Raw genomic sequence first — 21,009 nt, forward strand, 5'->3', positions numbered from 1 at the left:
CCCCAAATCTCCATAATAATCCAAGTGGTGACCAGACAAATGAGTGAAAAGCTAAAGAATGGGAAAGAATTTATACCAGACTGCCTAACTCCTATACATTTTTTAAATGAGCGGCTTCATTTATCAGAAAAGAAAGTCTGCGTACATGTCACAACAGATGCCGTGGCGATTCCCGTGGTACAGGATGCCAAAGATCCATTCCAAAAAATTGATTAGTCTAAGACAATTAAATACAAAGTGAAATGTGCTAAACACGAGAGGTTTTTAAATAATAAAATGCACTTAAACTGCTATTGCATAAACATTGCATACAAATTCTTAGATGAAGATACAAAAAAAGAAAAAATTCTACCAAAGAGTGACCAAAGAAGAAAACAGTACTGTAGCTTTTACTAACATATTGTTTCCAAGAATATAACAATAATCATGCCAGCAACTAATGTTTCGAGGCTACCTATTTATTTCCTAAGGTAACGTCTTTAAGTTTTAAAATGTAAACACGGGATTATTACTTCCAAAGCAGGGGAGCCGGAGCCAGAGCAAGCAAGCACTGCATTCAAGGAATTACAAGTAGCCGCCTGTAGACCAGCTGAGCGTTGACAAGCCAGAAACTCATCTTTGAGTTTTTCTGTCTTGGAAATATGAACTCAGCCCAAGAACGCCCATGGCATCTTCAACAACAGGGATGCAAGCCATCGCAAATTGCTGTTTGCATTATTACAATCCCACAAAAGTGCACAAGGCCCTTTTATAAAAGAGAGAATAAGGAAAAGAGAAAGTTGTTCAACATTAGAAATATACTTCATACAGTCAGAGTGAAAGTGACTGCATTTCTGACCTAACAAGTGGAGTGGAGGAGAAAGTTCTAAGTGTGAGGCAGAAGTGAAAGCTGCAGGGAAAAGTTAAAAAATATGACAGAAGAATTTTTCTATCATTCCTTCACCTCTCTCATTGGACTTCTTAATTTGCAAGAACTAGAAACTCCAGGGTATAAAAATAGCTTCTGTGAATCCAAAACTACTCACAAAAGGGGTCCTGTAAGGAAGTCTTATGTACTCCACAAATTCATTTTAAGAAATCGTATTTTCAAAGTTTGATATAGTAACCAAAATAAACAATCAATAGGCAGATCACCATACAGGAAAGAAAAATCTGCCTCAAGACATGTTTGAGATACTAAGAATGTGCCCTTAAGCCAGGCAGAAACCAGGCTAACCTGAAACGGACAGAAGTTAAAAACATTTGATAAAAATATTTTATTTTGCTATGTAAAAGCTAAAAATTTTAACTGTTAAGTTTTGTAGGGAGATATATCACAAGGGAGGGGAGGTTGCAGAACAGACCCTATTTCCCTCTGGAGAAGTGGCAGCTGAGCCCCAGCAGCCAGCCTGCCCCCTCTAGCCCTAGGTACCCTCAGCATCCACGGTCACTCAGCCCCAGTAGCCTGCTCCGACAGAGCAAGAAATTCCAGGAAAGAGTAATTCTAGGGAGCAAATTAAGCAAGTTAAGACACTTTGCAGGGGGAAAAGGAATCTTTCATTTTCTTCTCAGGTTTTCATGTTTGAAATAGAATGGGAGAGATAGCAGGGTGTGTGTTAAATTACCCTGTTGTAGCTATTTTCAAGCTGTAAGAAATGAACTTGCAACACACAGGGCTATTTAGACAGTTTATCAGAAAAAATAAAATGTTCTCATCACAAATATCTTTCAGGTCTACACTAAAATGTTATCATGGCCTTCAAGTTAAATATTCATTGCAAGAAAGGTGAATATTTCTGATATTTAAAGAACAGAATAAATAAAGTTGATTGTTTTGTTGAGCTGCAATGTTAGGAAGGCCTCATGTTGAAATCTATCTGTACCTTTAACCCACCAATGCTAGTTCTACTTTCCGAAGCAAACATCAGAGAGTTCATGTTGACTGTTTCGTCTTATCAAGTTAAACACTTCCAGATCCTGTGAAGATACCTCCCATGACAGGATTGCCAGACCCTTCAACATCCCCATCGACTGCTCTGGAAGTGGTCTAATTTGTCAAAATCTCTCTTTAAATGTGACAGCCAGAAATGGACACAGTACTACAGGTGTGGTTGATTAGAGCAGGGTACTATTAATGTTTGTGACATATGGACACTATACTATTACCAGAAGCTAACTAATTCTTTTTCTTTTGCAACCACATCATGCCACTGGTTCATATTAACCTTCATTTTCCTAAAGAACTGTCACCATACAAAGTCATTTCCATACTTTCATACCAATGAATTATGATGCATTTACTACTATAAAATATTCTTTGCTTTCAGCACAGCATTGCAGCCAACTTAAAAACCATGTTAACTCTAAATTGTTACCAATTTCTAACAGCTATCCCTTTTCAATTCATCCTTGGATTTTAAAGCAAGCCTCCTAGATCTTCATCAAACTCATTCATACAAACGCTGAGGAAGAGAAAACTCAGGGCAAAGGCTTATGATCCTTAACCAGGGATAATACCCTGACCCAAACCCAAGAACACACACACCTCGCCGGTGCTGGTTCAGTCTGCCTCCCACTCACACAGCAATACTGCTAATTAATCTGCACACCACCTCATACACAAGAACATCCTGTATCCTTGACAAATGCTTTGCAGAAAGCAGGATTAACTTACCTTTCAAAACAAAGTATAAGAAATCTATACATATTAAAATTGTAATTATATAAAAATATTTATGTATACAGAACAAAGACTAGAAGGGATACAACATCAATGGAAATGGTTGTTCCAGTGTCAGGCTGTGGAAACTGGAGGTTTGTTTTTTACTTAATACTGTCTTTAATATGGTTACATTGTGTACAAAATTTAAAACACTGGGAATTATGAAGAGAGAATTTGGCTTGGAAGCAATCCATGTGAAACAGCATTTAAGAGCATTGAGACTCTATCTGATCCTACCAACATGAAAACTTGAATCAGAAACATTCATTGGAAAAGACTTGTTGATACCTAGAAACACTGGCTTTTTCTTCTTCATTTTTTGTTTGTTTGTTTGTTTGTTTCTTGTACTGCTACTTTAGGCTTAATATTTCTGGAAATCAGGGAGATAACAGACTGGAGAACTGGATTCCGAAGTTTAGAAAAAGCCTAAATGGAGTGTGTGTTAGTCTATGTATGCCCCTCACATATGTCTGTCTGTCTGTCTGTCTGTCTCTGCTGGGGAGGTTGAGAGGGATAGAAAGAAAACAGTCATCATATTGACATTTCTGTGAAGCTCTGGACTAAAATGGAGTGAAGGGTGAAAGCGATCTCCCCTCCAGCCCAAGAATTTCTAACGAACACATAAACCCATATCATCAATTCCCCTAGAGTCATTTCTTTACACCGAGGGTAGGAAATAAGTGTTAGAATATGCATTTAGGTGTTTAGAGAATATGGAAGGGTGAATTTTAAGGAAAGGATTCGGGTAGAGTATGGAAAATTAGCAAAAAAGAAAAAGGAAGAAGGCGAGTGGGTATTTTGGAGACAATGTGATCTATAAATACTGTACTTATTAGAATAAGAAACAATCTGAATATTTGACTTGGGAATTTGTTTTAACAAGTCAGGATTTCTTCACTGCTTCCATATTTTGTGTACTGCATGATTTTCACCAGTGGAAAACTAGTGTTGGAAACTGGATACATGTTATCTTTATTTCTTTGAAGTTGTCTCTAATCAGTTTTTCTGGTGCTATCCCTTATTTTCAATGTCTGTGAGACAAGTGAAAATGCCACTTTGCTTAGAAATGCAATTTGTCCACCATACTATAGGTTAAGTAAAATACAAGAAGCAAATCAACAGCTTTTAGATTTATGGCAAATTGTTGTAAAAATGGATAAAATGTTCAATACAAAGTCCACTTACTCTTTGACAACTGGAAATTCTACTTTGCTTAGAAATAAATTTTCCCTACCATACTAGAACTTAAGCCAAATACAGGTGGTAAGTCAGCAGGTTCGTAAATCCATAGCAATTGTCATTAAAAATGAATAAGTTGTCCAAATAGAAAGTCCAGTTATTATTTGACAACTGAAAATTTAACTTCGCTTAGAAATATATTTTCTCTATCATATTAGAAATTAAGCCAAATACATGTGATAAGTCAGCAGATTCATAGATCTATAGCAAATTGTCATTAAAAAGGGGTAAAATGTCCAAATAGAAAAAGTGCAATTACTCTTTCACGAGTGAAAATTCCAGTTGGTTTTGAAATAGTTTTTCTAAAACCCTAGAACTTAAGCTAAATACATAAGGTAAATTCAACAGCTTTATAAATACATGGCAAATTTTCATTAAATGGGTAAAATATCCAAAGAGAAAGTCTAGTTATTATCTAACAAGTGAAAATCCCACTTTGTTTTGAAATACAATTTTCTTACCCTACTAGAAGTTAAATATAGGTGTTAAATCAACAGCTTCGTAGATCTACAGCAAACTCTCATAAAAATAGATAAAATGTCTAAATACAAAGCCCAGGTATTATTTGATAAAATAAATAATATGCATTAACTCCTCTTTGCTGTATATGCAACCCTGTGCAAAATGGGCAGAAATAGTCAACACCAGGAATAAATATCTGAGAAAATCCAAAATTCACGTAGATATTAAATATCCAAAATATGTTTAAAGTTCTTATCTATTAATTTTATTTTATTTTTGGTTTTGAAAGTTTTTGTTGTTCTAGACAACACAAAAATGTTGCCTAAAGTATTGCTCTATTAATGTTATCTGTCTGTTTTATTTTTAATATTGTTTTGTTTTTTGGATACCAAAAAGATTTTATCTAAATCACTTATTTATTGATGCTGTTTTTTCCCTTAGAAAATTCTATTTCTAAGCAAAGTGAAAATATTTTCATATGTAGAAGAATAAAAAAACTATAATATGTTAGAAACAGTGAGACCAGAGAAAATTCTTCTCAGTTTTCTGGTTTTAAATATTTATGTACTAACGTTGTTCATTTAAAATTTTAATTAAAAAATTAATTAATATTATTTCCTTGAAAGAAAGCTCTGCAAACTTAATGTTATTTAACATTTAAAGGCTCTTTGGAAAGAAAATAATCGAAAAGAATTAATTTGATCTTGTTTTTAACATTTAGAAAGTATCTGCAATCCTATGAAAAATATTTACGGTATAGATACCTATATATGCATAGAGAACGTCTGAAAAAGCAGACTCTATAATGTTTACTGGTGTTATTGCAGGGTGAAGAGGTTACAGGTGACCTTTTCTTCTTTAGAGTTTTCTAAGGTTTTCTCTCCTGAATTTTGTACAATGACCTGAAATTACTTTTATTATAGTAAAGTACTAATTAGGTTTTTTTAAAAAGTCCTGGTTAACATTTTGAAAAGAAAAAATTAAATTGGTTCGAACTTGTTCAAACTTTTAAAGTCTTACGATGGAGTTTTGAACTTTAATTTTTCCTACTTTTCATCTATACTGGTTTTAAATCTCAATTTTTAGAAAAATAATGTCTCAGTTAACTAGGTGAAGTAACTTTCGAATTTAAACAAATAAAACTGCTAAGAATTTGACAGCAGTCATCAGAACAGTACTCTACCAAGCATAAGAAATCCTGGAATTATTCTATCTTGCAGAAGAGAGTGAACATCCTAAAGATTAAATTAAAAGGCACTTCTAAAAAGTGTAATTGTGTTCACCCAACTTCCTATGAAAATGTCTTTGTTAAAAAGCTGCATTTCATTCATTCATATTTCGGATAGTGGATATTTTATCTCTAATGAAAAGTAAAATCTCAGGAAATGGGCTACAGTTTTGTTTATTCCTAGAAAGGCTCGCTTTTAAAGTGCGGTGTCTGCAACGTTGTTACGACAATAAGTCAAATTCTTATTGATCCTCCAAGTATAAAATAATCCGTAGCAATGTTACTAAAATGTGCTCAATTTTGCTCTTCAAATACGAAAGAGTTTCATCTGTGTGTCCGAAACCTAACTCAGCTGTAGACAATTTGGTTTTCCCTTTTAACTTAAATTTGTTTTACTAAGCTCATCAACAGATTGTCAGTTTCCCAAGCGCCTAACACTGAGGCGCTTAGATGGGAACCTGCGTTAAGGTTTTATTTAGCATCCTTCCTCATCAGTACTTTAGCGTCTTATCAGCCACTGCAATTTTCCTTGACATAAAATATATATGTTGATAGTACAAATGCACGCAAATATTTGTGGCCGAATCTCGGCAACCCGCTGGAAAGGATTAAACGTGCAGTTGCCGTGACTAAACGCATTCATTCATCCTACAAGATTTAGGAAAATGTAACCTTGCAGGGGAAGCAAGATCTCTGTGTAAACCTCCTAATCGCCACCAAAAGTCCGTAGCTGGGAGCCTCCGAAGCCCACCAAACACATTGGAAGCATCCACAGCTGTTTTAAATTGGTTTTGGTTTCTGGAAATAGCGCACTTGGTGCGGCAGCATCTCTGGCCTCCAGCCGGGGTTAACCCTGACCTGAACGCCCTGTGTAGTTCCCAGCATTTCAGGATTCCGCTTCCCTGCTCCGTAAAACCGAAGAAAACCGAGATTTCCGCCACCGAGAAATGGACTTAGCAAGAGGGGGAAATTCGGTGTTTTAAATGTCAAATTTTTGTGCTCTCTATCACGATCAAGAAAAGGAGAAAAGATGTGTTTGTGTAGCGGGGACGCAGCTTAATACCCATTTCCTTTGGCTCGCATCCCGGCCGCAGAGCCCAATCGGGGGGAAACGGCCCCCCCAGAAAAACAGGCAACGACCCCCAGCTCTTTGCTGCAGGGATCGGGAGAGGACTACCCTGGGGCTGGGCGGGGAGGGGGATGTTGGGAACAGGAATTGGAGATGGAATTTCTGCGCCCGCAGAGCAGGGAGGGGCCCGCGGGGGCGCGGAGAGGAAAAAAGGCCAGGGGTCAAGCCTGGGAAGAGAGAAGCTGGGCCGGGAAAGTGGGGTACAGGGTGTACTGAAGGAGGGGTACGGTGGGGTCCGGGACAGAAAGAGAAGCTGGTGCCCAAAGGGCGCGCCCAGGCGCCCGGAACCCGAGCGGGGGAGGGGGAGGCGGCGGCCTGTTGGCCCCGGGACCTCCACGTCGCGCGCAGGCCACTAACCTGTTAGCAAGAATGTGCCAGTGGTCGCGGGGCTCATCCTGCGTGTCCCCCGACCCTGTCCCGTCCAAGCACAGGGGTCTCCCAGCTCCCACCACCGGGGCAATTGCATTCTTGGCCTGGCTAGGCCGTCCGTCCTCGATTCTCCCCTCCCCTCCCTTTCTTCTTCCCTCCCAGCTTGGCCAGTTCAGCATCAGCATCCCGCACCCCCTCGGTAATCCCGTACTCCCTCTAGCGGCGGGCCACTGTAGTGTGGCCACCGCCCCCACCCCCATCCCCCATCCCCCGCACCCCCCTCCACCCCCTAGCCCGCGGAGCACGCTGGGATTTGGCGCCCCCCTCCTCGGTGCAACCTATATAAGGCTCGCAGTCTGCGCTCTTGGTACACGCGCTTCAACTTCGGTTGGTGTGTGTCGAAGAAACCTGACTGCGCCCTGAGGAGAACAGCGGAGAAGATCCACCAAGCCTGGCGAAAGGTCCACTGAGCGGGCTGTCGTCCGGAGCCACTCCGGGCTGCGGAGCACCCAGTGGAGACCGCGCCTGGCTCAGGTGTGGGACCCCATCCTTCCTGCCTTCGCAGAGGAGTCCTCGCGTGGTGAGTATGCGGTGAGGACGTTTTTTTTTAAAGATCACGTTCATTCCCCGTGCTTATCGGGAGCTGCGGGAGATGGAGTAGCACCCCAGAATGTCTCCACGCAAACCTTGTCACGCCTTCACTGGCTGTACCCCAAAACAAATGGGGAAACAAGCCTTCAAGGCTTGGGTTTCCAGGACCAAGTCCAGATATGGGCTGTAGAGAGAGATGAGCTGCGGACAGTGATGAGCTGCAGACGGTCAGGAGCTACAGATCAATTTGCAATTTGCTCTTCAAATGCGCTACCAAGTGCCATGCTTTACAAACTGATAAGCGCTTCAAATGCGCTACAAAACTGGCGCTTCAGATGCGCTACAAGCACGCTTCACGCGGGCGACAAACTGATGGGCGCTACAACTGGCGCTTCATTGCGCTAGGAACTGATGGGCGCTTTATGTGCCACAAACTGATGGATGGGCGCTTCAGTGGCGCTACAATCCCGAACGAGGAGCAGCAATATAGGAGCTGCAGACAGAAAACTGAATTGCGCTTTACACGCGCTGCAAAATCTGAGCTGCAGAAGAGTAGCACTACAAAAACGATGCGATTAGCCAGCCCGAAGATAGCGCTTCATTGCGCTCCGAGGCACATGAACTGCAGAGGTACATGAGCTGCGGAACAATTCAAACCTAAAATGCACTACAAAGTGGTAAGAGCTACAGAGGTACGGGAGCTGCAGACTGTTTGCGCTACAAATAAAGCAGCCGTAGTGGGACATGAGCTGCGAAGTAAAATTCCTCTGTTTTCTTGGAGCAGGACCCCACCCTTTCACCTTTTGGAATGGCTCCCACTCTATTTTTCTGCAGGACGGTTCTCTGCATGATGGTGCTGGTAGACAAAATGGAGCCCTGGGCAAAAATTAGTGTTTAACATTCTGCCCATACCGTTCCCGCTATAGCAGTGGAGTGGAGGGGCGCTGATTCGAGTGGAAACAGGAATCTTTTGGTGAAGGCAGAGCAGGCTGCCTGCCTGGTTGTGCTTGATTGAAGTGGCGGTGTAGTTGTGGTGGCGCGAATCAGCGTCCAGCAACAGTTTGTGGAAAGTGTGGGTTTGCTGAGTATGGCGGGGGGATCGGATCTGTGGATTGCTCTTGCTGCATGAAATGAATCTGGCTTTGGTGGCTGGTGGGAGGAGTTTGGGAGGGGGGATTCTTGGGGGGGGCGTGCAGATACTCTGCAGCCCTGTAGCAGCCAGTCTCAGGCCTGCCCCGCCCATCCTAGCGTGCCTTCTCTGCGGTACTTAGCGCCTCCTCCCACAGCGCCTCCTCTGAGCGCGCCTCCCCTGCAGCGCGCCTTCCCAGAGCGCGCCTTCTAGATGTGGGGTCCTCAGGCCCCTCCTCCCAGCTCCTTAGCGCCCGCCTGCCCAGGCTCCACCTCTCCCTGGCCACCTCATTCTGAGGTGAGCTGCTCAGGCCCCGCCTCTTCTAGGCCCGCCTTTTTTGAGGTGAGCTGCCCAGGCCCCGCCTCTCCCGGCCCGCCTCCTCTGAGGTGAACTGCCCAGGCCCCGCCTCTCCTGGGCCCACCTCCTCTGAGGTGAACTGCCCAGGCCCCGCCTCTCCCGGGCACGCCTCCTCTGAGATAAACCGCCCAGGCCCCGCCTCTCCTAGGCCTGCCTCCTCTGAGGTAAGCGCACCCTCCTCCGAGGTGAGCTCACCCAGATCCCGCCTCCCCCAGGCCCGCCTTCTCTGAGGTGGCCTGCTCAGGCCCCGCCTCTCCAAGGCTTGGCCCCTCCCTAAGCCTGCCTCTGCCGGGCTGGCCTATAGTTCCGCCTCCCTCAGAGCCAGCTAGTGCGCATGCGCAGTGTGAGCCCTCAGCCCCTCCCTTCAGGCCCCAGTCCTCTGCACCTGCGCACCTTCCTAGCCTGAGCCTGGCTGTACAGCCCCGCCCCCCTGCGGTTTCTCTGCTGTGTCGGTTTTGCTCTTTGGCTACTAGTGTCTACTAGAATAATAAAACAATTAATAATTATAACTGGAATTTATGAGCACTTTTAATATGTGCTTTGCGTATATTCAATAACACAATCCCACAATTTAAACTCCTGATAATGGCTTATGAAGGGACCTTGTAAACTGGCATGGCTGGTGCCTCTAACGGCAATTTAGCCAAAAGTTTTTACTGCAGATGAAAACCAAAACTTAACAACTTATTTTTAAAAACTTTAAAAATATTTTCACATTTAAGGTTTTTTTAGAGACACTAGTGGACCTTTTGGAATCCGATGTTTTGGTGGATACAAAATTGGTGCTGTTGGTTTGGCCTCTGAGTGAGGATAAGGCTTTTTTATTTGTGTGCCTATGAAGCTGGGTTTTTTTCTTGAATCTCTAGGTGATTAACCCTAGCCTATTTGCCTATGTATAATAAATTGTGCCTGCACATGGTAGGCATTCATTAAATATGTGTTAAATGATCAGAGTAAATTGGTTTATTCAGCATCTTGCTTGATGTCTGTAGGTCTCTTCTGATTTGCTCCTTTCCTATGGTGGTTTGCTGTCCTGGGTTGCCTTGTTTGCGTTGTCGCTCACATGTAACAGAATTTTTAAAAGTGTATGTGTTTTTAAACTCCAATTAAGCTGTAATTATAATACAAAACAACTAAATTAATTTTAATTATTCCAAATAATTAGCTTTTTTCATAAAAAGCTAGTTATTCCAAATATTAGCTTTTTTCATGAAAAGCTACTTATTCCAAATAATTAGCTTTTTTCATAAAAAGCTAGTTATTCCAAATAATTAGCTTTTTTCATAAAAAGCTAGTTATTCCAAATAATTAGCTTTTTTCATAAAAAACTAATTTAAATTTGGGGCAAGTGGATTGTTAATGGTACATATTGGTATTAAAGTTTGTGTAATGTTACATAAAGTGGTTACATTACAAAATATAGATTGTTTAAGCTTGCATAAACATCTGTATAAAACAAATTTATAACTGATTCCCAGTAAGATGTACCATATAAGAATTGTGTTTCTAGCTGAATGAAGAAATTTTAAAACCTGGTTCCATATATTACAAATCATGAGCCAGGACTTTGATAGGGGAGGAACTGGGGGCTTTGGCTCCCAAAAATCTGTCACATACCTGCTTCCCACAACAAGTACACAATCTATGGAAAATTTGTGCTTATCATAATTACAGCTTTAAGTAATTCCCCCTCCTCTTTGGATATTGTATATTGGCATATTACAGAGGTTCAAAACAACTGTAATAACATGCATATTAAGAGAATTTGCATTTTATAAATAGTACAAGATAGTAGTAAAAAAATTGGACATTTAAAAATATGAAGCAACTAAGAGTTGCTTAATGAGGTGTCATTTCCGAATGGGATGTTTATTTATGGTTTTTGGCTACTATTGCTCTTTGGTGTGTTTGTGGAATAGAAATTTTTCCAAGCTATTATGAAGAATCAATAATTAACCAAATGTATTTAATTCCTAAAAAGACTAAAACTGAAATTATTATCATGTAAAGATGGCATCTGTCCTAGGCAGCTTGGTTTTATGCAGTTTGTCCTTTTAATTTTCAGGAATGAGACCTCTTGAACCCTCCCCTCCAATGCAGCCCCTACTAAGGAGGAGTTTAAGGAGCCATACATAGTTCTATAATTCAAATCAAGTAAACATGCTCCTTGTCCCAGGTTAACTTGTGCTGCCTCAGTCGCTGTTTAAATATTTTTATATGCACTGTTAACCTGCCTGCCCATTACCCTATTACTTTTAATGGATAAACTACTGTTCCCTGGGCAGTTGTCTCTTTTAACATCCCACCCTAAACTTGCCAACCCTCATATGAAGGCCTCAGGCTTGTTACTGGCAAAGGTCAGAAGTCTTAAGCTAGTGACCTTGCAGGCTAAAGTAGGCCTTGAATTTGTTTGACCAGCACTACATTAAAAAATAAAAAAGAACGAAATGTCTGGTAGGGGGGAGGGCATGCACCTCCAAGTTCCATTGTTGCAGCCCCTCCCATCTTAACTCTGGTCTCTTTTTACTTTTAAAGTACCTTCCTTATATACCAAAAGTATTTGAATTTTTAAGACTTATTGATCTTTTATTTCCCTAAACCATGTAGTAATTATTTGCTGATTTCTTAATGTATTATTATTTCTGTCACATCATTGTTTTTTACAGATAATAAAACTATCAGACCTGGGCTTCAATAAAGCCCCCCTTAGTGGCTGTGATTGACAAGTGGTCAGGCTGCACCAGGCCATGCTGTGAATGCTCTTTAGGAAGTCTTTTCTCAAGGTTTTGAAGATGTTAATGTCTGGATGACAAAAGTGGTACCTGAGTCACCTTACTTATGCTTATTAGTTGTTTCTTAATGGGACATGAAAACTCCTAATTTAATAAGTAAAAGTTGCATTATGTTGTGATGTTATATTGTCAGGGTCACCAATAGAATTGTCTTTAAGGAGTTGGAAATGATACTGGATGTCACAGGTTATGATGTGTGTATTGTGTTTTCTAATTTTTTCTAAACTTGAATATTTTATCTTGAATGTCAATTTCTTGTTTTTGTAGACTAAGTTACTAAAGTAATTAAGTAGTGGGGTTAAAACTATTAAAATGTCACACTACTCCCTGTCTCTTAAAGACCCTGTTTGCTGTATAGCCACTCCTTGGAGTGGCTATACACCAACTGCAAAGGACACAGGAAAGTATCTGTGGGTGGTGACACTGGGGCATGGGAGGTACCTAAAGGGTTAGGAGTTGGGGAAGAAGCATTTCTTTACAGCCAGGGGCTGGGCATCATATTTAATTACCACTTTCTTTCTTTTTTTTTTTTTTTCTTGTACTCTATTGGTTGAAAATAGTAACTATTTTCCACCTAACTTCTCTAATTACCAACTGTGTATCTTTCTGGCCTTATTCTATGTAATTTATTTGGTGTCCGTTTTTGCAGGTAAATCACATAGTGTATAGTATCCAGAGAGGACCAAGTTATGTTTTTAAACTTTTCTTTCTTTAAAAGTTTTATAAACTTTTTAAACTTTCTTTAAAAGTTTTACAAGCTTTTCAAACTTTCTTTAAAGTTTTATAAGCTTTTCAAACTTTCTTTAAAGTTTTATAAGCTTTTCAAACTTTCTTTAAAAGTTTTATAAACTTTTCAAACTTTCCTTAAAAGTTTTATAAACTTTTCAAACTTTCTTTAAAAGTTTTATAAACTTTTTAAACTTTCTTTAAAAGTTTTAAACTTTTTAAATTAAAGTTTTTTAAACTTTTTTAAACTTTTACATATTATGTTTTAAACTTTTTATATATTTAAATTTTCCAAATATGGGACTTGAGATTATTAATAAAATTTAAAATAATTAAATCATTCTAAATGCATGTAACTGTATTTTCAGCAAGTACACAGGCAGACACCGTGTCGGGTATTTTTATGTGTGTGATTTATTGTCATTGCACTCATAATTAGAATGCTTAAACACACACCCTACCCCCACCTCCCCACACACATCCACTCACCTGCAGGAATGCAGCCCTGTTCCACCTTAACATTACAAACCTTCACTTGGGGCTATGCTGACAAATCTTGGTTAAAAACTATGGATTGCAAACTGGTGACCTGCAAGACAAATAAGGCCTTGGATTTGACCAACACAGTGTTTTTAAAAAAGTAAACATCTTTAGGTGGGAAATGCATGCCCATGTTGCTATAGTTGCAGCCCCTCCCTCTTTTAATCCCACTCTCTTTACACAGATAATCACCTTTCTATTTTCTAATTAATAACTTTGTTAATATCAGCTAACCATTATTGAATACTCAGTACATAATTTACCTGCACTATTTAATTAAGTCCTCACAATTAGTTTGAGGTATACTATTATAGGGCTTCTTTGAATGCCCCATTTTATAGCTTTTCCTAGGAGGCATCAATTAGTATTTCTTGAATGACTGCATAAATGACAAGGGAAACTGACATACACATATTGCTGCTTAGTGCCATTTCTGTCCCATAGAGAATTTTCTTTGGGGATTTAAATTATGGTCAGAAAAGTAATTTAGGCAGTCCTGTGGTTTTTGTGGTTGTGGTTGTTTGATTTGATAACCAGTTACCTTCTCCGTGGCAGTGAAACAGGGTTGTGACAGTTGGCCAGAGTACCCTCCCGCCCACAGGGCTGATGAATACATGCATTGTGATTGTAATACTCCCCTCTTTTTTAATTAGCTTCTATTAGTTGTAGTATTAACTATTTTTGGCGAGCTTCTTTAATAACAAAAGTTATTATTTTGGCTTTAATTTGCATAATTGATTTGGTATCCATGTTTGCCTTGAAGTTTCTTCCTCTGTTTCAATACAAAACTACTTGTTTAGAGGGTTTCAACATTTTTTTTATAGTTTATAAAGGTAAGCATGCTGTTGATAATGTATTGTTGAATCATAATGAACAGGTGGCCTTTGAGGAAGACAAGGTCATTTGAACATCAAAAAGTAGTTTCCTTTTTGTTATCTATGGTGCTGATTGATACCTTTCTCTTCAAAGTTTGTTTTCTTTGTTCGCTAATTATTAATATAAGTGTATGGAGCAAGGGATAATTTAAATACCAAATCCTTTGTGTCTGCATTTTGCTGCTTTGAATGTATAAGTTGGATTTATACATTTATCTTTATTTACAGAAATAAGCGGATTTTGAAAACAAAAAAAAGAAGGAGTGGAAGAGGGGGCCAGGATCCAGGCCTCCATCCCCACAGAAGTGAAGCTACAGCTGGGAGGTCTCCTCCCACCCCAACCGTCACCCTGGGTCCCGACTGCCCACCTCCTCCCCCTCCCCCTCCCCCCAACAACAACAACAACAACAACTCCAAGCACACCGGCCATAAGAGCGCGTGTGTCCCCAACATGACCGAACGAAGGAGGGATGAGCTCTCTGAAGAGATCAACAACCTAAGAGAGAAGGTCATGAAGCAGTCCGAGGAGAACAACAACCTGCAGAACCAGGTGCAGAAGCTCACAGAGGAGAACACCACCCTTCGAGAGCAAGTGGAACCCACCCCTGAGGATGAGGATGATGACATCGAGCTGCGCGGTGCTGCAGCAGCTGCTGCCCCACCCCCTCCAATAGAGGAAGAGTGCCCAGAAGACCTTCCAGAGAAGTTCGATGGCAACCCAGACATGCTGGCTCCTTTCATGGCCCAGTGCCAGATCTTCATGGAAAAGAGCACCAGGGATTTCTCAGTTGATCGTGTCCGTGTCTGTTTCGTGACAAGCATGATGACCGGCCGTGCTGCCCGCTGGGCCTCAGCAAAGCTGGAGCGCTCCCACTACCTGATGCACAACTACCCAGCTTTCATGATGGAAATGAAGCATGTCTTTGAAGACCCTCAGAGGCGAGAGGCTGCCAAACGCAAGATCAGACGCCTGCGCCAAGGCATGGGGTCTGTCATCGACTATTCCAATGCCTTCCAGATGATTGCCCAGGACCTGGATTGGAACGAGCCTGCGCTGATTGACCAGTACCACGAGGGCCTCAGCGACCACATTCAGGAGGAGCTCTCCCACCTCGAGGTCGCCAAGTCGCTGTCTGCTCTGATTGGGCAGTGCATTCACATTGAGAGAAGGCTGGCCAGGGCTGCTGCAGCTCGCAAGCCACGCTCGCCACCTCGGGCGCTGGTGTTGCCTCACATTGCAAGCCACCACCAGGTAGATCCAACCGAGCCGGTGGGAGGTGCCCGCATGCGCCTGACCCAGGAGGAAAAGGAAAGACGCAGAAAGCTGAACCTCTGCCTCTACTGTGGAACAGGAGGTCACTACGCTGACAACTGTCCTGCCAAGGCCTCGAAGGCTTCGCCGGCGGGAAACTCCCCGGCCCCGCTGTAGAGGGACCTTCAGCGACCGGGCCAGAAATAATAAGGTCCCCACAAGATGACGCCTCATCTCCACACTTGCAAGTGATGCTCCAGATTCATCTTCCGGGCAGACACACCCTGTTCGTCCGAGCCATGATCGATTCTGGTGCTTCTGGCAACTTCATTGATCACGAATACGTTGCTCAAAATGGAATTCCTCTAAGAATCAAGGACTGGCCAATACTTGTGGAAGCAATTGATGGGCGCCCCATAGCATCGGGCCCAGTTGTCCACGAAACTCACGACCTGATAGTTGACCTGGGAGATCACCGTGAGGTGCTGTCATTTGATGTGACTCAGTCTCCATTCTTCCCTGTCGTCCTAGGGGTTCGCTGGCTGAGCACACATGATCCCAACATCACATGGAGCACTCGATCTATTGTCTTTGATTCTGAATACTGCCGCTACCACTGCCGGATGTATTCTCCAATACCACCATCGCTCCCACCACCAGCACCACAACCGCCACTCTATTATCCAGTAGATGGATACAGAGTTTACCAACCAGTGAGGTATTACTATGTCCAGAATGTGTACACTCCAGTAGATGAACACGTCTACCCAGATCACCGCCTGGTTGACCCTCACATAGAAATGATACCTGGAGCACACAGTATTCCCAGCGGACATGTGTACTCACTGTCTGAACCTGAAATGGCAGCTCTGCGAGATTTTGTGGCAAGAAATGTGAAAGATGGGCTGATTACTCCAACGATTGCACCTAATGGAGCCCAAGTTCTCCAGGTGAAGAGGGGGTGGAAACTGCAAGTTTCTTATGATTGCCGAGCTCCAAACAATTTTACTATCCAGAATCAGTATCCTCGCCTATCTATTCCAAATTTAGAAGACCAAGCGCACCTGGCAACGTACACTGAATTCGTACCTCAAATACCTGGATACCAAACGTACCCCACATATGCCGCATACCCGACCTACCCAGTAGGATTCGCCTGGTACCCAGTGGGACGAGACGGACAAGGAAGATCACTATATGTACCTGTTATGATCACCTGGAATCCACACTGGTACCGCCAGCCTCCGGTACCACAGTACCCGCCGCCACAGCCACCGCCTCCACCACCACCGCCGCCGCCGCCTCCATCTTACAGTACCCTGTAAATACTTGTCATGTCCTTCAGGATCTCTACCCTCAAAATTTATTCCTGTTCAGCTTCTCAATCAGTGACTGTGTGCTAAGTTTTAGGCTACTGTATCGTCAGGCCACCTGAGGCACATCCTCTCTGAAACGGCTATAGAAGGTCAGGGCCACCCTGGACTGGCACACATCCTAAAACACCAAAAGACCTTCAACATTTTCTGAGAGCAACAGAGTATTTGCCAATAAATTATCTCTCATTTTTCCACCTTGACTGCCAATCTAACTAAAATAATTAATAAGTTTACTTTCCAGCCAGTCCTGGAAGTCTGGGTTTTACCTGCCAAAACCTCTGTCACCATCTAAATTATAGGCTGCCAAATTTGTTCTTTAACATTTACAGAGAAGCTGATGCAAATGCAGGAAATGCTGATTTCTTTATGGAGGGGGAGACAAGGAGGAGGAGGACATGACTTTTCTTGCAGTTTCGGTACCCTCTTTAAATCACTAGAGGACCGAGGCCTTACTAAGGAAGCCAAAATTATCGGTGCAGTATGGAAAGGCTTCCGTGATCCTCTCGCTGCACCCTTAGAAACTTCACCATCTTCAAACTCCACTTCCATGGTTCTGTTAATTCTCAAGGAGCAGCAACTCGACTGGTTCTCCCAGGAGCAGGCAAAACCCTTGTAACATGAAACATCTCAGGCTTGAAAAGAAAGTGCTCTCTCAGATGGACTCTTGCATGTTAAGAGTATGCCTTCACATCGTGGTGCAAATCACATGTACCCAAGGACTCTGGCTTTGACATAACACCTTACCATCATCATGCCATAGTGGCTTCCACGAAGCATTAAACCTGGTAACCAGAGATTACTGGTGGCTCCAGGGGTGTTAGATGTTCGTGAAATGTGACCACATCTCAATTACCTTCGAGGGCTAAAGAATAGCAGATCAAAAGGACTCCAAAATCCCATACCCAACTCTTAAAAGATTTGTCCTGGTACTTCAGAAAGAATTTTCATGAGTGTTGTTAATTGGCTGGAAAAGCACCAGCTGACGTTTTGGAAGCATCTATCCATGTGTCTGTCTCCATGTGCATCTGGGCATTCCATCTTCAGTCCCCTCATTAGACTGTAGCGTGTTAGGATGTGTGGAGAGAAGAGAAATGATTTAGCACCCAGATTCACACTCCTATGCCTGGAAAGGACATCTTTGACGAAGAGGAATTAGGGCTGTGGACACTGTCTTGAGGATGTGGACTTCCTTAGTGAACTCCACATTACTTGATGGTAACCACTTCAGAAGGATCAGAATCCATATAATGAAAAGGGTCCCTCTAGAGGATGGAGCTGATGTGAAGCTGCCAATGGATGAAAAGCCTCAGAAAGCAACTCAAAGAACTCAAAGCAACAAACAACACAAGAGTTGTCTTCAGCCAAGTGACACCTCTGGTGTCCCCTGGATGCTTTGTGCTAACCTGGGACTGCCTGACTTTCTTTAGCCTGGTCCCTTGCTACTACCTTGAACTGTTTTATCTAACCTCTCTTTTTCTGTTTCTTTACTACTGCCATTGACCCTGCTGCAGGATTTGTATCATTTTCTTGCCTGGTTGCTGAGACTCCATTTTGCTGCCACACACAGAGATGTAACAGGAGGCTTTAATTGCCAAAACACAGTTTGAGCGGTAGAAAACAACATTGTGTATATCTCAAATTGCCTGACGTGAAGAGGAGTCTTAACGGTGAAGTTTCACTTTTCATCAGCATCATCTTTCACATGTTCATTATCAACCACCCTTATTCTTGCATGTTTAAATACTTAAAATTTTTAGTGTAATTTTTAGTGTAAGTGTTTTGAAGTGGTGACTAGGCTTTCAAAAATTTCCATTGAATTACAAAGTACTATCCAATTCTTACTGTTAGAGTTAAACTAAGTAAAAATGATAAGTAACATAGTGTAAAATATTTCTTTACTGTGAAGTTCTTACAACGCTGTGAATGAGAGGCTCCTCAGAACTGGAGTATTTGTATAACAGTTCATCCTGTTCATGTTCAATTTTAACATCATATATAATTTCAATTCTATTAATTGGGCCTTTAAAAATCATATAAAAGGATATAAAATTTCAAAAGAGAAACCTAATTGACTATTTAATCCAAAACAACTTTTTTTCCTTCAATGGAATCAGAAAGCTTGTCAACCACTCATGTGTTTTAGAGTAATTACTTTTAAAATGGTGCATTTGTGCTTCTGAACTATTTTGAAGCGTCACTTCTGTTTACCTCAAGTATCAATTCATCCTCCATACCTTTGAATTCAAGTTGTTTTGTGTCAAATTTACAGTTGTCAATTGATCTTCAAGCTGCAGGGTGCCTAGAAATGGGTCATTGTCTGTAGCCCTGGCATGTGCACACGGACATTTGCCACCACTGCAAGCAAAAGTCTGGAGGAGTTCCCCAACGACAAGAATGATCAGGGAGAATATGCTGCTGTGGGTTAACAACTCAGAAAGTCCCTGATCCACATTTGGCTGCTTACTAAAGCTTGTGATTAACTTTTTGGCAGTGTGTACTATGCTCTATTGCTATATATGCTATCTATAAATGTAGATGTTAAGGATAAGTAATTCTAAATTTATTATTCTATAGTATTGAAGTTTGGTTAAGTTTCCTTTCACTCGATTGATTTCTTTTGTTGTTAATCAAATTTATGTTAATTGGATCCTTTAATTTTTTTGGCATTTTCCAACAAAAATGGCTTTATTCATAAGAAAGGAAAAAATCAATGGAATTTAATATCTAAAGAAGTTAGAAAGGGAGCAAAATAAAAAACATGAAGGAGATAGATTATTAAGCAAAATCAATAGCTGAGTTTTTGAAACAAACTGGCAAAATTAATTAATTGACTTTTGGCCCAAATTTACATTGTTAATTAAATCAAGAAGGAAGAAGATCTAAGAGCTCCCATTGATAGGCAAGCCTAGAGAGAACTAGCTAAATTTATCATGCTAGGATATTGAAACAGAGAAAGTTTACATACATTTATGAAGGGTCAATTTAGTTTGGACAGTGAGGTATTTGTCCTAGATAGTGGAAAAAAGGAGAATTAGTCTGATGGGATCATGAAGTAATACAGTGAACTTGCAGGTGCACAAAATAAGAGGGCCACATCTATATGGTGCAGTCTGGAATTCTGTTTAAGTTTGCAGGTACCTCTTGGACTTCTGAATTGATCCGGTTGTCATCCACCACAGACATCTCACATCAGATACAGACAGTTCCAAGACTGACAACAGAGAACACCCTGCTGGAAAGACCTGGGCAGAAATGGAGAGCCCTGCGGGAGCCATGTTACATTTTCATCTAAAGAGAGAAGACACATCTGATGAGACTGAAAGTTCTTTGTTGTTTTAGATTGTAGAATGGTATTGAATTGATCTGTGGAAAATTGCATTGCTTTTATTTCTTTGTGTAATCAAGTTTAAGTAATAGGGGATATATAATCATAAGCATTTTAGGGTGGGAGGGACTATTAAGTAATTTTAAGTGGGTGGGGTTATTTAGAATGTTAGAATAATATTGTGTATTAGATATCGCTATAAGTGGGCATGTGTACTTACTTGTGACCCTTTACCCTGTAATTGCTATCCTTAAAGATTTCAAATAAACTCAGAGGGAACTGCAGGGAGACCAACTTATTTAGAGTGAATTGGACATGGATAAAAACCCTAGTGGGAGAAAGTTCAAAGGTGATTAGATTAATAGTTTAATAGAGGATGAGTGCCCTTTGATAAATTACTGCTGGAATGAAATTGTCAATGATGGATGGTAAATTTTCATGGAAGTTATAAAAGTGATAAATAAAAACCCTTGCTTTTACCCCTGTCAGTAGCCCTCCTCCTACCACTGAACCCCATTACCCCTACCCCCTCCTTCTAACTTTATTGCTGTATTCTCTTCACTCTATATTGCTCTCTGTTTGCTAATATTGCATTGCTGTTACAATAAAAATTCAATAAAGATTTAGTGGTTAAGTGCAAACTGTGTCCTGATCATTTCAGCATCGAGGGAATGGGGTGGGGTAGGGTGGGGAAGGCTGAGAGAGTAGGGAGGGTGGGGGAGGCTACGAGTGGGGATAGTAGAGTAGGGTGGGGCTGCGGGGAGGGTGAGATTGTGGGAAGGGTGGGGAGGTAGGGAGGTGGGAGGTAGGAGGGTGGGTAGGATGGGGTGGAATTGAGTTTGAGATAGTGGGGTGGTGGTATAAAGAACATTGTCTATTACAACCCAGTATGAATTATATAGCCAGAATACTCCAGGA

The 21,009-nt window shown here is 41.4% G+C and overlaps 2 protein-coding genes across 14 annotated transcripts in view; one reads left to right on the forward strand and one right to left on the reverse strand.

The window, feature by feature from the left end:
- The window catches only part of SGCE (sarcoglycan epsilon), a 72,931-nt gene extending 65,595 nt beyond the window's left edge, over positions 1 to 7,336 (reverse strand). For 5 of the 13 annotated variants that reach the window (XM_033194965.1, XM_033194962.1, XM_033194963.1 and 2 more), the window contains exon 1: positions 7,117 to 7,336. In XM_033194965.1, coding sequence (XP_033050856.1) covers positions 7,117 to 7,225 — 109 coding nt within the window. In that variant the 5' untranslated portion in view covers positions 7,226 to 7,336. The remainder of the gene's footprint in view (positions 1 to 7,116) is intronic. The other 8 variants (XM_033194960.1, XM_033194958.1, XM_033194959.1 and 5 more) reach the window with 5 other exon arrangements.
- A 93-nt stretch (positions 7,337 to 7,429) lies between these two features.
- On the forward strand, positions 7,430 to 20,732 carry PEG10 (paternally expressed 10). Its single transcript, XM_033192943.1, is given in 3 exon segments — positions 7,430 to 7,719; positions 14,367 to 15,538; positions 15,541 to 20,732. Coding segments are annotated over 3 exon segments (2,352 nt in total). The 5' UTR covers positions 7,430 to 7,714; the 3' UTR covers positions 16,716 to 20,732.
- The last annotated feature ends 277 nt before the right edge of the window (positions 20,733 to 21,009 follow it).

This window comes from Trachypithecus francoisi, unplaced genomic scaffold (genome assembly GCF_009764315.1).
Source record: "Trachypithecus francoisi isolate TF-2019V2 unplaced genomic scaffold, Tfra_2.0 Lachesis_group4, whole genome shotgun sequence".
In the NCBI taxonomy this organism is placed as follows: domain Eukaryota; kingdom Metazoa; phylum Chordata; class Mammalia; order Primates; family Cercopithecidae; genus Trachypithecus; species Trachypithecus francoisi.